General features: G+C 49.4%; 1 protein-coding gene and 1 long non-coding RNA gene across 2 annotated transcripts in view; one reads left to right on the forward strand and one right to left on the reverse strand.

Moving 5' to 3' along the window:
- Positions 1–2,025, reverse strand: part of BMPR2 (bone morphogenetic protein receptor type 2) — a 99,577-nt gene extending 97,552 nt beyond the window's left edge. Inside the window, exon 1 of the mRNA XM_015868188.3 lies at positions 1,894–2,025. Coding sequence (XP_015723674.2) covers positions 1,894–1,966 — 73 coding nt within the window. The 5' untranslated portion in view covers positions 1,967–2,025. The remainder of the gene's footprint in view (positions 1–1,893) is intronic.
- A 4,564-nt stretch (positions 2,026–6,589) lies between these two features.
- Positions 6,590–9,252, forward strand: LOC146760119 (uncharacterized). Its single transcript, XR_014948353.1, has 2 exons — positions 6,590–6,712; positions 6,858–9,252. It is a non-coding gene; the product is annotated as an uncharacterized LOC146760119 (long non-coding RNA).
- The last annotated feature ends 7,209 nt before the right edge of the window (positions 9,253–16,461 follow it).

The raw sequence follows: 16,461 nt of genomic DNA on the forward strand, positions 1-16,461 counted from the left end.
AATACTTTCCCTCTGATGTCATGATTTTGCATTTATAAACACTCAGTTCCAAGTACTGCAGAGACACAGCACCCATCGACGGTCAAAAGCACCAATTAACAAAGGGTTTCCAGGTCAGAACAAGTACTATCACTGATGTGAGCATGCAGTTCATACTTTGGGGGGAGGGGAAGAGAAGAAATAATGTTGGCTCTTTCATGAACATAAAAGGGCAGAATTACACATTAGTGTAGCTTCACCGTGTATAGACTCTTTTCTTCCCCCTGAAATGCAGTGTAAACCTAAAATCAACCATTAGTTACTTTAAGTAAAGCTCAAATCATTTGTGTAATTACTCTTACAGAGGGTTACAACCAAAGTTTGTATAATGTGGATTGTTCAAATTTCATAATTAAGGAATAAATCACAATGGGAAAATGGGTCCCTATTCACAAACAGCCAAACGAGCCTGCATCATTAATACTCTTGTAACGAGGCAAGACCAGAACTGAAATGTAAAAACACTGTTGCCAGGTCAGGACGGAGGTGAACTGGCAGAACCGTGTGGACGGGCTCACACAGCAACCTGCCCAGCCCTGGGCCTGCCTCACAGCTGTGCTCGCTCTTTCACCGCCCTTCTTCCTCACCACGGCAAAGCAACGAGCAACCTGCCCAAGCGTTCATCTCAAGGAGGAAAAAATCCTGTCCTCCTTTTAATCATTAGTGTTACATTGGAAAGGTTAGGTAGTGGGCACTCTTGATTCCTACATGCTTTAAATACCAAGAGTTTTGACCTTCAGAAGTCCCTTCTTCCTGAAGAAAAATCACTCCCAGGTAACCAACACAGACATGACAGAGATCAATCTAAAACAGAACAACCACAGGTAAGGATGATACTGGTAAGATCAGTTGTTTCGTGCCAATATCCTCCTGAAAGAGATTTCTAAAGAAGAGGAAGCAAAGCAATCTGGGGCTGTCCAGTCAAAGCAATGAACCAACTGGCTACACACCATGATTTTCTTACAAGGAAGAATTCATTTGTGAACTACACACAGACACTGAAACAACACCACAAGAACCCAGCCCTGCAAAATTGGATTCTGATTAGTAAATGACAGGAAAGTTGTAGGGGTCTCTCAGAACTGTTGGGAAATACAGTGATGGTTCGGTGGGCACTGATATTGGTGCCTACTGATGGCAGTCGCATTGAGGAGCTCCAACGTGCTCAGCTGTCACCAGGACAGAGCCAAAAGTGGGAGACCAATGCACCTCTCCTCCAAAATCGGGATCAAACATCTCAGGTATCAAACGTGAAGCTTCCAAGCAAAGTTAAAAGTAGGTCCAAGGGCCCCAAAATATGGCTAAAGACAGCCTTAGGATCTAAGCTTCCACGTCCTTGTTTAAAACGAGTTCTCTTCCAGACCTTCCAGCGTTCCTCATCAGCGCTTTGTGCTGCTGGCCTACAACACCGAGCGACAATAGGAGCAGCCCGTTTGCTTCAGATCAGCCCTGGGAAACAAACGTACCTTCCGATGGGTCTGTCACAGGGCTGCAGCACACGCTTCAGGCCCTAAGAGCGCGGATGCCGATAAAATTAAAAATGGCTGTGCCCAGAGATCCCACACTACAACCGGCACAGCTCTGCCGGCGATTAAAATATATATTAAAAACGCCCGCATTACCTTCCCGAGGGCGCGGCATGCAAAACGAAAAGATTATTTCAATTTGGGAAAAATACCCAAGCGAGAAGCCGAGAGAAGCGGAGCCGCACGACACACGCACCGTGACTGCGGATGGCTCATTTACACAATAAAGCACATTCATTCACGCCGCCGGCCGCCCCGACGCTCGGCCCTCAACCCGCACGGAGCCGCGGCCGGACCGCGCCCCGCCGTGCCCGGTACTTGGACTTACCGGCCGCAGCGCCGGGCCGAGGGGCGGCGGCGAGCAGGAGCAGCAGCACGAGGTGCCGCAGCGAGGCCGTCATCCTGGGGTGCGGGGGTCGAGGCCGGGTGGGAAATAAAGACACCGACGAGAGGGGTTTCCTCGCTTCTCCGGCGGCCGCGGCGGGCTCCGGGCTCACGGCGCGGTCTGCGAAGGCGGACGGCAGGTGAGGGGCGCCGGCTGTGCTGATAGTCCGTCGCGGCGGCCCGCCCGCATGGCTCCGCGGCTCCGGGGAGGACGCCGGCCGCTGCCGCCCCGCTCCGGGAAAGGCGTCGGGACCGCGGCCCGCCTCGGGAACGCGCTTATTTCCCACGCAGCTTCACGATATCGAAGAAGCAGCCGGGTTGGGAAGGAAACATATCCAGACGGGAGGCGGCGGCTGTCACTCACGGCGGCCCCTCGCGCCGCCCGGCTCCGAGGGCCGGGCTGGGGGCAGAGCCGGCCCCGCCGCCTTCACGCGCCCGCGGACGCTCCGCGGCGAGGCGAGCCCTGTCGCGCCGTCTGCGTGGGGGCTACGGCCGCCCCCCGGCCCATCCGCACGCCGCCAGCCGGCTCCGCGGCCCGGCCCTCGCGGCGACGCCACCCCCGGCCGCCCCGACGGAGGTGGGGCGCGGGGCGGCGGGAGCGAGGCCCCTCCTCGGCGGCCCCGGCGCCCGGCCGCGTTCCGCGGAGCTTCTCGCCCCGCGCTGTAGAACGCCGCTTCCTTCTCCTCTTCGTCCTCCTCAGCGCTCCGCGAGCCGCTCCGGCGCCAGCCCGGCCAACCTCTCTGAGCTCCGAGCGGGGCCGGGCGCAGCTGTGCCCGCGGGGCGGGGAGCGGCTCGGTCCCTCCGCGCCGCCAGCGCCTTCCCCGTCTCCGGGCTGCGCCGGCAGTGGGCGGTCCCGCGGCTCCTCCTCCCCGTGCCCTCCGAGGGCCGCACAGTCCCACGATCCGCCGCCACTCGCGCCCCCTCCCGCCCGCCGCCACCAGCGGCCGCGCCTGGCTCCAGACACAAAGGGGACTCGCTCCAACCGCCCCCCCGCGCCCCGCCCCCGCCGCGCCCCTGACCATAGAGGCGGCCTCCGGGAAGGTAAAGAGGGGCAGCACAGCCACGAGGGGCGGCGCTGAGCGCGTGGGACGTTGGGGGCTCCGCCATGTTGGGGGGCCGAGCGAGGATCTGGTGCCGTGTCTGCCCGCGGATTGGAACATCACGTTTCTCCTTTAACCAACGCTCACGGATCTGCCCCGTCCCCCGCTGGGCTCCGGCAGCGAGGTGGTACCCAAGTAAACGTGCCCTGCTCACACCTGGCTAAATCGTTATCTGCTGCTTAAAGAGATTTTTCCGTTTTCAAAACAAAGATTAAAAAGTCAACCTGATGAGCTGTCGGGATGCTTTAACCTTTGCTACATGACATAGAGCTGGGGAGATAATTAAGGCCAGCAGCTGACTGGAAGGCCGATGTTCTGGCCCAGCAAGGCTCTTCCAAACAAGTTTTACTGGCTACGGTTAGAAAAAGGTTCTTAAGAACGTCCTGTGCGCAGAGGGTGCCTTCCCAGCCCTGCGCCCTCCTATGCTTCCCTGTGCTTCTATGCCAGCTTCAGTAATGAAGGAAGGAAGGAGGAACGCATTCAAAAACCCAATTCCACAACTCCAGATATTAAATACTCCTCCATAAAATGGCAGAGTTGCAAATCAGAGAGAGGTTTTTAACGATAACAAAGAGCCTCTGCATTACTTCACTGCTTCCACAAGCTGTAACAGGTGAAACAGATTCAAACTGATTCTTGCATCATCAAGAGACATAAAATTCTAATAGGATTTTTATCATTGTAATGCTTAGGCCAGAAACAGGGTTTAGCGTCCCTAAGGTCAAGTACAGCTTGTGGAGCTGGTAATTACAAGAGAGTTTTCAAAGTCTGTTACAATATTTTTACTTCCAATCGATGCAGATCTAACATGGGATTGGTGAGAGGCAATGAAATACAGAATCCTAGACTGCAATCTGTATTGCCACCCTCCAATATTACAGCCACACGTATAACATAATATCTTCCCTGGTAGTTGTGGAATGTGAACTAACAAGAAAAAAAAGAAAAATAACATACAATAGGTTTACCTCTAAGAGAGGGAGGGGAAAAAACCAAACAAACCAACACTGAATATTCTTGGTGGGCCCAAAATCCATTGTTCTTTTTTGTTTAAGTGAAGTTTAACTGCTCAAAATGCTTCCTACCCAGCTGCACCTACCAATAAAATAAGCAGGAGCTGCTTTGCTCACAGAAAACAAGAACCCAACTGTGTGGGCCGCACAGCACTTTCACTGTTTAGATGGTAAAAGAAAATTACGGTAATTATGACGTATATCAAAACCTGCTCAGCCTGAAGTAAATGACAGAAGTCCTGCTTGTGTTAATGGTTCCAGTCTTGGCTCATTAGTTAACACTGGGAGTGCTCCACAAGGATTCATATGAAACAGATATTCTGCCTTAAAACACTTCTATTCTTGAATCAAAATTAATTGGGTTTTTACTGTGAGGTGGTTGTGTTTTTTTCCTAGAAAGAAGAAACAAGACTCATGCTGTTTTTAGTACTACTGTGCCCTCACAGTTTCACAAATAGCAGGTTATGTTCCAGCAGACACCCTTACGAAGGCCACAGAGGCCTGCAAAAGCCCCCCCAAGGCTATGGAGATGCTTCGCCTGTATCAGGACCTTGGACTAACAATTCCCAGTGGTTTGCAAGAGTTTGTCCTCCTTCCCTGCCCCATTTTGAATTCTGCAGAAGCCTCAAGCAGGGGCCGGTCCCTTCTAGCCCAGTGTGGGTGGGAGGGTGTGAAGCCCCTGGCACCACAGCCATGCCATGCTGCAGGGCCGAGGAGGGGCTGGCCCCACTCCACCACACATACAGGAAGCAATCACAGCTGCCCAAGCACAGGAGCAGCTTCCTTTTCCCACGGCGGTGGAAGGAAACCAGATCTGAACTGTCACTCATAGACTCACTCATTGTTATGTGCTCAGACAAGGGCATATTTATAGTTCTTGCTGTGACATTGTTTTACCTGTTTAACTGTAAGCCAGAATTTCACCAGCAAAATATTCAGCAATTTCAAATAAGACCAATGGGAAAGCATCCAAAGACCTGCAAAGCTGCAGCACTGTAGGTCTGTGATGTTGGTCCCAAAAAGGCTGAGGGAGAGATGGAAAAAAAGCCTGAAAAACTTACCAAGATTTTAGAGGAAGATACTCTGCCGGAAGCGTTGCATTTCCACCAGGAAAAACATAGCTTGGTGAAACAGTATTGAATATAACTAAGAAATTGCTTTTAAAAATAGAGAAAACAGATGCTCTTCTACAACTCTTGTTCACTGTTCTCACAGCCAGGTGAGGACAGGATGAGCATGGAAGCTTTTGAAGGGCAGGTGCAAGGACAGTGTCAGAAGAGCCAAGGCACAGTGGCTGTAAGCTCCTCATAGGCAGCAGCCTAATGTGAATGGAGCCCACAGCAGGGCATGCCTGCCTTGCCCTCGAGCAAAGAAGCTTTAAATGACACAGACCCTGGCTGGGCACTGAGGCCACCCTTTATGCTATGTCTGTACTTAAGCGAGATACTGCAATGGGAAGTAGAGCTGATACACATCTCGGTTTTTCCAGCTGTCCGCCACACTGATGTACATAAAAAAAATAGTGATGTCACTTGCAAATTCAACACTGCACATAAATGAGACAGAACACACATCCTTGTTAGAAGCATCTCATGTGAATGCTGTGTGGGTTTTTTTTTTTTATTACTAGGCAAATGGAGATTTGTTTTCATGCTTCTAAGGGAAAATTCTAACCAATGGAAAATAAAATGTACGAGGCATTAAGAAAACCAAAATGAACTACCAAACAATAGCATTAGCTGTATTTATTTTTAGACAGCGCAATTTTCAGGCACTTTAAAAGGATTTCTCAGGACGGGTTCACTGTTATCCAAGAGTTTTTCAGCACTGACGCCATACAACTGTTATCATTTGTTAGGACTCAGGGGACTGTTCTTTTTGACAGGGCCTTTCAAGAAGTCAACAAATCAGTTTAAAATAAGTCATAAATTATACTTGGCTGCCTGTTGGCTTGGCCAGAGCCTTCTCTCAGCACTGTCCTATGTGTTAAAGAAAGAAAATAACAACATGGCCCAGTGTTTAGCTTTTAGGGAATATTTTGTTCCCAATTTAAAAACAAAGTATCCCGATAGCAGTGATGCTGATGTCTAAAAACATGCTAAAATTGTAATCAAGATGTTCACGCTTTACTCCAAATAAATATACCCATTCTGCATCCTAAGTAATGCCCTAATAAATAATGGATTTGGCACGGGGCTCTGCTGCAGATGCCTGCCACTCATGGCTGCATTAGGGAGCTGTCAGCAGGACCATCTCCCCAATCTCACCTCCTGTACCTATATGTTGAGAGACCTGGCTCCTGATAGCCAGGATCCAAGCCTTACATAGCCCTCTAGATTATTAACACCCTGAACTGCAGCCAGAATGAACTGAAAAGACAATACTGTCTACTCACAGTCTGCTGAGTTAGCAGCTAAAGCTTCAGCCAATGCAGCCAAACAAGTAATCACATGCAGACGCCGTTACCATTGGAAGCATTCAGTTACTTGTTTTACATAGATTTTCCCATCAGTGTTAAATCTGAGGTGTCACACAGTCATTAATACATACCCATGTGCTCAGTAGGAGATAAAGGTCAGAACAGCAGGAGCAGCTGTGGGAAGATTGCCATTATAGTGAACCGGGCACACAACATGAAGAAAGAGAAACGGTGAGTCCTCTGGTGATGTTAGCAGTCTGGCTCCTGAAGTACCTCTCTTCAGCACTGACACGGTTCCTTTGCATGCCTTCCCTTGACCTACTAGAGTTGTTCATATCTTAGCTGAATTGATTGCTGGTTTCTGCTCCTTTTCCAGGGCTCAGCTTTATCTTGGGAAAATGGAAGGACATTCCCTCCACGAAACAGGGACAGACAGACACCAAGCATCACAGACCAAGTCTCAAGTACTTGAACAGAGAAAAGACTGATTGAAACCTCAGGCAAGTCCTTTGTGCTGGAAAGTCAGTTCCTTTCTGTTCTTTCTGATGGGCAGGAAAAGCACTATCCACTGCAATCGACAACCAGTCTGGTCTGTCCTGCCAAGATCTGAGACTGATAAAGCCTCTGTATCACCACAAACCAGAGCTTGCTCTCACTCTCACGATTGCACCAAGAGCTTTAAGGAAATGGTAAATTGAATTCCTTGCCTCAGAGCCTTATTTCCCCTTTAGCCCAGTGAAATAATCTGTGCCAGACATTACTTTTGGCCTTTAGACTCATAAAAGCCTGTCTGAAGGCTACTGTGGCTTCCTTTTCTTGTGTCTCAGAAGCACAGAAAATAGCAATAGCTGTCCAGCATTTGAGAAAAATAAGTTTTTCTGCATGCGAGTTTCTAAGGGTTCTCGGTTCTGGATTTTTCTAACTCTGCTCCATGCCTTTCTAACCCTGCTCCATCTATTGCAAGACAAGCCATACTCGGCAGTGAACTCACCAAGGGGTTTGCTATCACCCCCTATCAGTAGATAAATTCTGTTTACCTTTCAACTGGAGATTTTTAATTAATTTAATGCAAAAACAAATTGCACTGCTGTAGGGGCAGTCCCTGGAAAGATGTATTCTGATCTTGATCTTCTTTCCATGTACGCTGGCCTCACATTTCCTGATTTGGGGGATATAAATTGCTCTCCTTTGTAAAGCACGCAATTGCTTTACAAAAGAAGTAAGGCTCAAGCTTGGAAGTGTAAGCAGGTGGGCACAGGACAGGAAAGCCTTCAGTGTTCAAGGAGGAGAAGGAAGTTTTATGTTGTGGGATAGACACACAAACGTAATATTTTGTCTCTAGAAGGATTAGCAGTGAAACAGTTAATAGACATTTTTATGTTTCATAACACGCAATATCTCACTGTGATAATGAACTACCAGCCATATTTGCAGCAGTCACCGTCTTGTTTTAAGAGATAACACTGCTTAGTCTGTGGAGACATTATCTCTGTTTTGGGGGTGGAGGTGAGAGAAACTTTTATGCTAGTTCTGAGAAATGCCTCCCACTTTGAATTACACCTTAAATCTTACACTGAAGGCCCTTTACAGCTTGCCCAAATCCCTTAGCATGCTCATCGTGAAATAAAATGGGAAACTGACTGCGGGGTGTTCATCAGTTCAAAACACAACTTACTTATTCATTAAAACCAACGATGGACTTAGTCAGAAACAGAGATACAAGGAGTCGTGTCAGAACCATCTTCTCATCCTTAGCAGGGGGGTATGCCATTACCACAGACTTGCAGGGCTTCATTCCTGAGAACTACCTGTGCCTTCTCACACTCGCGACAGGCGGCTGGGAGCAGCGCTCACGGCATCTCCGACACTCTCCTCCTACTCTCACATTCCTGCTTTTATTTTTATTTTTTTAATTACTCACTACATGAGCCAGATGATAGCGCAAGGCCAGCTTGGCTTTCAGAGGCCAGCTCAGCTTTCAGAGGCCAGCTCTTCCTTTTCACGCTCTGATTTCTCACAGACAGCTAGACCTGAAAGTATTTCTCTGACCAGCACAATGCTTCTAGTAGAAAGCTAACCAAAATGCCCACTAAGAACAAAGGAGACCACCTGATGAAGCCTTGGTGGACCTACACTCCCTCTGCCATAGCAAGAGCCTGGAGAAAGCAACATGTGTGTGCTTATTGTTTGTCATCCTTGAACACCAATGCCAGCTTGACAAGCACCAGCCATTCACCTAAAAGAGAAGAGTGACTACAAAATATAGTCATTATTTACTGTTTAAAATGAGGTACTGTAATGGCAAACCAGCCTCACAATTTGGAGGTGTTTTTACCTGTAAACAACACTCCTTCAGATCAAAAATCTGGGTCAATGTCTCTGTACGGCCTGGCTGTTTCTCACAAGTCTGTTATGGAAAATCAAACCCATCTGACTGCTTCTTCCATCATTCCGCACTTCAGAGAGCTGAAAACCTCGTATTTCCACGTGAGGAACAGCCTCCAGAGGTCATGCCCAGACCAAAATGAGCTGACCAAGCCCTACCTGTATGGCTTGGAGAGCTCAGGTAGCCCTTGGATGCTACAAGATCTCTTCCTCTACCTGCAATTTACAAGTAAAAGCACTCAGCATAAATGAGCACAAGGAGGCATAAGTGGGCAGGGAGTGCTAAAGGAAAGATTTTTCTTTGTTTCTATAGCAAAGAGTCTGTAATTTTTTCTACTCTTCTTCACTGAGTTCAGTAAACCAATGCCTAAGCAGGGTTTCCCCTTTATAAGTTTCATTTCACTTTTGTATTCACTCACTTTTAGCCATCCTGAAAACTGTGGAGGGCGTGTGTTCACCAGGAGGAGAAATTGCCCCTGTAACTGCTCCCCCAGGAGCTGCCAGAGCTTCCACCTGCCCAAAAGCACGGAAGGGTGCAAAGCAAGAGCAGATAGAAGCACAGGCACCTGAAGCAAGTACTGAGCAAAAAAAGAAGGAAATCTGTGGGCAAGAGGGAGAGCAGCCCGGAGGGGGAAGGAGGAAGGGTTATGGGGATAGTTAAACAATTCAGAATTTACATTTGCAGTTTTAACAAAAAGGGTGATACTAACTTCAGACCTCTGATATCTACAACCAAGCCTCTGTGCATTAGCATTTTGCCTGGAGGCAGCTATCTGCAAGGTAATGCAGTGGCTGCATGGTACTGGCTCTGCCAGCAGTGCAAGTAGATGGGAGCAGAGCAGCAGGAAGAACTCCATGGGCCTGGAGAAGGGGTGGGCATCCCCAGACCTGCTCTGTCCATGCAGACAGAGGTGCTGCCTTGCCTGCTCAGCAGTGCTCTCATCTCTGTCCAGGCAGGGAGGTGGGTGAGGGGCTTCACTGGTCCGCTATCAGGAAATGAAAAGTCCGGGCATTAGCAAACACCTCAAACCTTCCAGAAGCTCCCAGATGTGGGCACAATGCTGCTGCCAGCAAGGGCTAAACATCAGTACACACAGTGGCAGATGGAGACTGGAGGCAGAAACAAGTCACTACAGAGACAGCGCCCCTCACGGTCCCTGTCAGGAACTCTTTGTCCCCTAATGGAAATTTCTGGGAGCACTATCCCCTCCGCTCCTAGAAGTAGCACTCAGAGCTGTGTCTGATGTGAGGGTGCCCTGCCCTCAGCCCCTGCTGAGGGTCGCAATCCCCAGGTGAGGGACAGGTTTGAAGGCCATGTGCTGCCATCAGCTGCACAGCAAGGGGACAGCGCAGCAGCAACAGCCTGGGGGTGACAGGGAAGCCCTGTCACCAGCAACGAGGTGTTCAGCCACAATAAGAAAAAGCCCCGCAGTTCCTCTTGCACCCAGCCCCTCAGCTCCCTGAAGCTTTAAAGGAAGCAGCCATTCCCATGTTACTCTCAAACCCAGCCAAAAGCTGTAAAGCACATTTCTCCTGCCCTCTGCTAGCATCCAGACCTCCCCCGCGTGTTTTGTCAATGAAATCTCTCACCCCAATTCAGGAGATAACGGTGTTTGCTAAACACACTCTGCCTCACTACCAGAAGAGCCCCTGACCTTGTCCCATCTTCTTGCTGCTTGGCAAATCCTTATCAGCATCAACAGTGACCTCCAACCAGCTGTGCAGGAGCCTTTGGAACCAAACACGTGCACAAATAATTTCAGGGGCAGCTGCCGCTACCGCACTATCTCCTCCTGCGGTCTCTGCAGGCGTGAGCACTGAACACAGCCACCCGCCCAGGGCCCCCATCCCTGGCAGACCAAGGCCTCTCCCTGCAGCATGGCACCAAAGCACCCCCACAGCCAGGCCTGGTGCAGGCCTGCATCGCCAAAAGCACTGCACTCATGAGATGGGGCCAGAAACAAGCAGGCTCCTGGCCTGCTGGCTGCAGCCTGGAGGTAGCAGGTCACAATTTAACAGTTGTTCCAAAATTATTAAGGGGAACAGAAGCTGCCTTGTGTATATCCAAACACACCACGCGTCTCTCTAGCACCTCCAGCCTCCCTCTTCCCCCCCCCCCCCCCCCCCAAGACTTGGGGCTTCTGTGCTCTGGCACACAGAGCTCCATGCCTGACCGAGTTCATTCAGCCCAACAGCAGCAGCGACCCATATCCAAAAAAAATGAGGCTGTTGTGACTGCAGAATGATTTGAAAGCTGAGCGAAGCCAAGACCAGATGTGTGCTCTGCTTACTCCAACTATTGCTCCAAGCAACGCCTTGCTTTGTTTTTAAACAAAACAAGAGGAGTGACAGTTCAGCTCATCCATATGAGAGCTTCTCTGCTATTCCTCCACACTACAGCTGAATGATGGGCGAGCACCGCCTGCAGGAGTTGCTATGAGGGGTGGATATGAAGGACAGGAGAGCACAGGGCAGGGGCCACCCTCTTGCCCCAGTCCTGCTCTGCACAGCAACCTGCTGCTAGCAGGCATAGCTCATCATGGTTTCAGCAGGATGTTGCATGCCTGCAGCCTGCTTGATGCTCACTGGAAACAGAAGTGATTGCTCGACAACAATGATCCTTCACAATCCTTTCATCAGAGATCTGAAAGCAGCCTGTCGGCAGAAGCAAACCCAGCCTCATGCTGTGCCTGGGAGATAAGCACAGGATGGAAGAGGTGTGCTTCAAAGCACATAGCAGCTCTACAGGATGCATGTGCATCATGCTGGATGCCATAAAGCTGTGATGGAACCGTGAGTCTCTGATAAAGCTTCAGGGAGAGGAGAGCACACTGAGAGCTGAATGAGAACACGAAAGGAGCACAGAGCAGCAGGCTGCTACATGAACAGCAATAGGACCATCTTCTTTTAGTACCGAGAAAGGCCAGACCACTCTGAGACAGCACTGGGCGTTCCTCAGGCAGCTGAAGGGCCACCACTGGTCATCAGTAGAGATGGGAGGCTTTATAACTGTGCCAGCAAAAACAAGCTAGGACCAGGGTCAAGGAACATGGGATCAGGCTCCGAGCTGTCAGCAGTTGTGTGTATACATCGCTGAAAACAGATGCAGTGCCAGGAAAGTCCAACTCCCAGCATGAAGAAAATAACTTCTAGATGATGAGAGAAACCAAAGCAACCGTGAATGCAAACTAGTGATTACATAAAGGCTTTTATCTTAAAGTTAGGTTATGTCAAGTTCTAAAGTAGTTTCTTCTGCCAGAGCACTCACTTGAGACCATGAGATTTGGCCACAAATTGCTACATCTGGGGAAAAGGAGGATAAAAACTCACCACACACACACACACAGAAGATAATCTTTCAAAGCAGGCCAACTACTGCACAACAGCAGCGGCCTTGACTTCACACCAAGCATTTCTTGGGCAGGTGGTGAGCAGAGCGCAGTGGGTGCCGAGCCCCAGCATCTCACCACAGCCCAGTAACGATGAAGCACATAAGGTGCCCCTGCCCGTTACCATGAGCTGCACTCTGCCAGCCTGTAGCTTCTGAAAGCTCCTGAATAGGAGACAACAATGGGTACTTGGAGAAAGAGACATGCCCTTCCTGTGCAACATGAACTGTTCTCAGAGTTGTTCATAAAGCAAGGGGACATGCTCAAATACCTGCCACGCAGCTATGAAGCTGCAATGCTTTCCAGTCAAAATGCTGAGAAAAGCTCTTTGCAGGGGGCATGCAAACACTCGAGGGTTTCTGAAGGGAGAAATAGCTGGAAATAGTTTCAGTTAAAAACACCTTTCATGCCAGCTGGTGAAGGGAAACCTGACTGAGGAGACAGATGGATAGACAGGGCTTAAAGCCATTTTTGTCTCAGCAACGGGCTGGATTTGCACATGCCATGGATGAGGTCAGCACATCACAGCACCTGGCTGTCAGCTTTGTCAAACTACACCAGCCCAGACCACAGTGCCCAGAGCAGCCCTGACCCTGCTGGGCCCCGGACAGCACACAGGGTTGGCTCTATGCTCACTAGGTGCTCTCCTTCATCCCTTGGGCTTTTCCCCTTTGGTTCAGCCATCCTGTAGTCACAACAGCTCTGGAAAGTTTGTTGCAGCACAGGCAGCTTCAAGAATGTTGAGGCTAAACATTCGTTTTCCATAGCACAGCAGCAATGCTGCTACTTCAGATGAACTAGAAACAAAGGACTGAAAAGGAACGTAAGGAAGATATCCCCTGGAAACACACTCATGCATTTTAATACAGAATGCTGCAGGAAGGGGCTTCAGCAAGACAAGGAGCTGCTCTGTAGCACACCTCAGCGACAATCTCCCTCACCAAAGCACAGCAGGAGCCTCTGCAGCACCTCAGCTACGCAAAGAGACCACAGGAACCTGGAAACACTGATATGAATACTTTGAGTGGAACAAGGAGTGATTTAATTTTGTTAGGCATTTTCCCTCCTTCCCCCCCTCTGTATTAGGAGGACGTGTCCCTGGAGATTACACATCAAAATGGAATTGCGCACTGAGTATTAAATATTTATCAATGAATTCACAGTTGAAAGCAATCCACAATGATGGATGAAAACTAAAATCACCCCCGCATCACTGCTATCCTCACAGATTCATTCTGAAAAAACTCACACTGGCCTTTACAGATGTTTCTGCTTTTTAGATGAGACAGAGCTCTTCCCCTTCCTGTCTGGAAAGGCTGAGGGAGCAGCTTGCATCACCAGAATTACCACAGCTGTGCCCTGACGTAGCCAGCAGCTACGGGAAATGGGCACAGTCAGAGTTCTTGGTCTCCAACAGGTATCCCACCAGGTGGTAGCTGGGCAGGTTGGCTTGTGGTGGGGGAGCCATTCCAGCAGCAATGGTGGCTTCTTTGCTGTTGTTTTCCGTAGGCATCCTAATGAAAAAAAAGTACTCCCTGGCTTATGTCACCTTCCATATATGATGCAGAATTAACCTCGGATACCGCAGTCTGAAAAAACAGAACTACCTGCTCCATGCAAACTACATAACCAAAAAAAGCATCAGAGATAGACTTTTGTCCCTCTTAAGGCAGCAACTGTAGGAAGAATAAATCACCAGATTAGTCCCTTTTTCCTGCAGGCATCACCCTGTGATGACTTGCAACACCTGGCAAAGGGCACGTCTAACACAGGGTGACTGTGCAACACTGAAGCTGCATCAAGCCCTGCACACCAGCACTCCTCAGCAATGTGCAGATGCTCTGCTTTGCAGATCCAGTCTAGCCAAAAGCACCTGGGTTGGGCCCAACCCCCTCCCTGCACAGAGCAGAGGTGCCTGCTGGGGTCAGGTGGGGGGCAAAAACAGATCTGCAGGGCTCCACACTTACACCCTCCTCCCCTTTCTCCCCAGGTGCAGTGAAGCACAGCTCTCCTGGTAGGCAAACCCTCCAGCTGCAGCTATTTCTAAAGGTCAGGGCTTCCACAGGGGACAGGGGTCAACAACTGACAGCAGAGAAAACTCAGATTTTACATCACACATTGAGCAAATCTAATTGAGAAATCACAGAAACATCACTAAGCGATTCTCCCGTTTCATACTGACTTTCCTTTTAAGTTAAAAGCACATTTAAATACCTTTTTTTGTAGTTGTGACCTCAGCACACGGTAGTTGCTCAGCTGCCAGCAGCAGAGCTGCAGTTCCAAAGACTTATTGCATATTTCATGCTATCTGATACACTTGACAGCACTATAGTCTCACATGATTAAATTGGTGTTTCAGCTTTTGTCGGCAAGTTTCTCAACTGTATGCTAAAAGAAAGGAAATGAACTCCAAAATGCATATGGATGGAGCCAGCCAAAAGCAGTGGCATACAACAGTTCCTTGGGCTCATCCTTAGTGAAGCAATGCACATATGTTGGACTTCGGAAACCAAAGTAAACAGTCTGATAATGCAGATGGCCGGCTGCTGAACAAGGCTCTAACCATAGAGCTCACCTCACTGCAACATAAGTCATCTTGAGCCCGTGCCCATCAACACAGCATCTATAGGCCATTAAGGAGCATCTTGGAAAGCACATGGGAAGACTGCCACTTCCTGCAATAGGCCCAGCAGCTCTCCACCTCCTACAGACACTGCAGGAGATGTGAAGCTCCTACAGCAAAAACCTTTGGAGAATAAGTCTTCACCAGCAGCTCCATGAAACACTTCAGCACTGCCCCAACAACTGTGCAGGTGCCATGAAGCTTTCAGGCTCATCTCTTTCCAATTTTTGCTTAAGATGAGATACTTTTGTGTTGGCAGGGTACAGCTCAGCAAGAGAACTGGTTAATTTTCTTTCAACAGTTCCCATGCTATTTAATGAAATACTTATTTCTATAAAGGAAGTGCTACTTTCTTTAATAGTTTTAGGTGCATTTCAGTTATCAGGCATGCTGGCTTCAAAGCACAAGCAATGAGAATTCTCAACCTATATTCCCTGGAGTTTTAAGGCCTCTTTTCCTGAAAGCCAGATGAGTTCCTCTCCCAGATGCCACGGAGCAGAACCATTCTGATCAACAAACCAAGCAAATGAGACAAGGAGGGAAATAGACTCTGTCACCCTCCTAGACACACAATGTGGACCTCTCCACGTGCCCATCTGAAGCCAAGCTGCTATGGCTGCCCCTGTGCAGTGCCCCATGGGGACCTTGATGCTGCAGAGAGCAGAGCAGGACAGGCTGTGCCCCGAGATAAGATTGTCTGCCAGCACTTTGTTGCAAGCAGCTGCCGGAAGGAAAACAAGCTGTAAGGATGGTAAACAGAGAAGAGGAAAAAACGCCCCAGGGAAGCAATGCCGGCACAGGAGATAGGCAGTTCCTTGTTGGCGAAGGGCATGAGGGCACACAGCAATCCTCATTTTGGTTCAGCTTATGCCTGTCCTGTGCAGCCCCAACCTTGAGAGCCCCAAGAGGAGCTGAAGGCTCAGCCCAGTCCTGCCAGCATTCAGACATCTGACGATGAATAAGTCAGCAGAGAACTGAGAGATCACCCGCAGCTTCCTGCTGCACCTCAGCCACCTTTGCTCAGCGTGCCTTGCATTGTCCTCACCCAGGTAAGTTGCTCTCCCTGGCACAGGCAGGAATCCCCTGGCCAGGGCCCCCCAGTTCTGGGAATGCAGGTAGGCAAGGTGCTACAGCCAAGGCAATGGCTGATTCAGTGCACCCCAAGGCCTAAGGCTTTTTTTTCTGAGGCAAGGGAGAAAGTTGCGTTGGATACCTTTGTTTGTTTAATACACTGTACAGAAACAAAATCCTGAGGGGTTCAAAGCTTTGGTGTTTATCACGCTTATTGCTGGGCTAAATCATAAAAATCTAAGGCTCCACCAAAAACGTCAAAACATGCTAGTTGAAGCTGATGAATAGTCAGTGTTCAGCTGAGACAAAGCACGAATCCATGATTATTAGAAGATGAGTCACCTGGAGAAACCAGAGCAGTGGCCAACAAAAAAAATCCCTCTTGTGTAACTTAAAAGTTAACAAAGCTGCCCAGAGCCAGGCCAGCATCAGCGATGGGACCACGGCAGCCCTGAGGCAGGCAGCACCACCCCAGCATCGGGGCAGACATGGCCATGTCCCTCTGAGAGCCA

The sequence above is a fragment of the Coturnix japonica genome, chromosome 7, assembly GCF_054131305.1.
Source record: "Coturnix japonica strain WE chromosome 7, WE-NBRP24, whole genome shotgun sequence".
Lineage (NCBI taxonomy): Eukaryota > Metazoa > Chordata > Aves > Galliformes > Phasianidae > Coturnix > Coturnix japonica.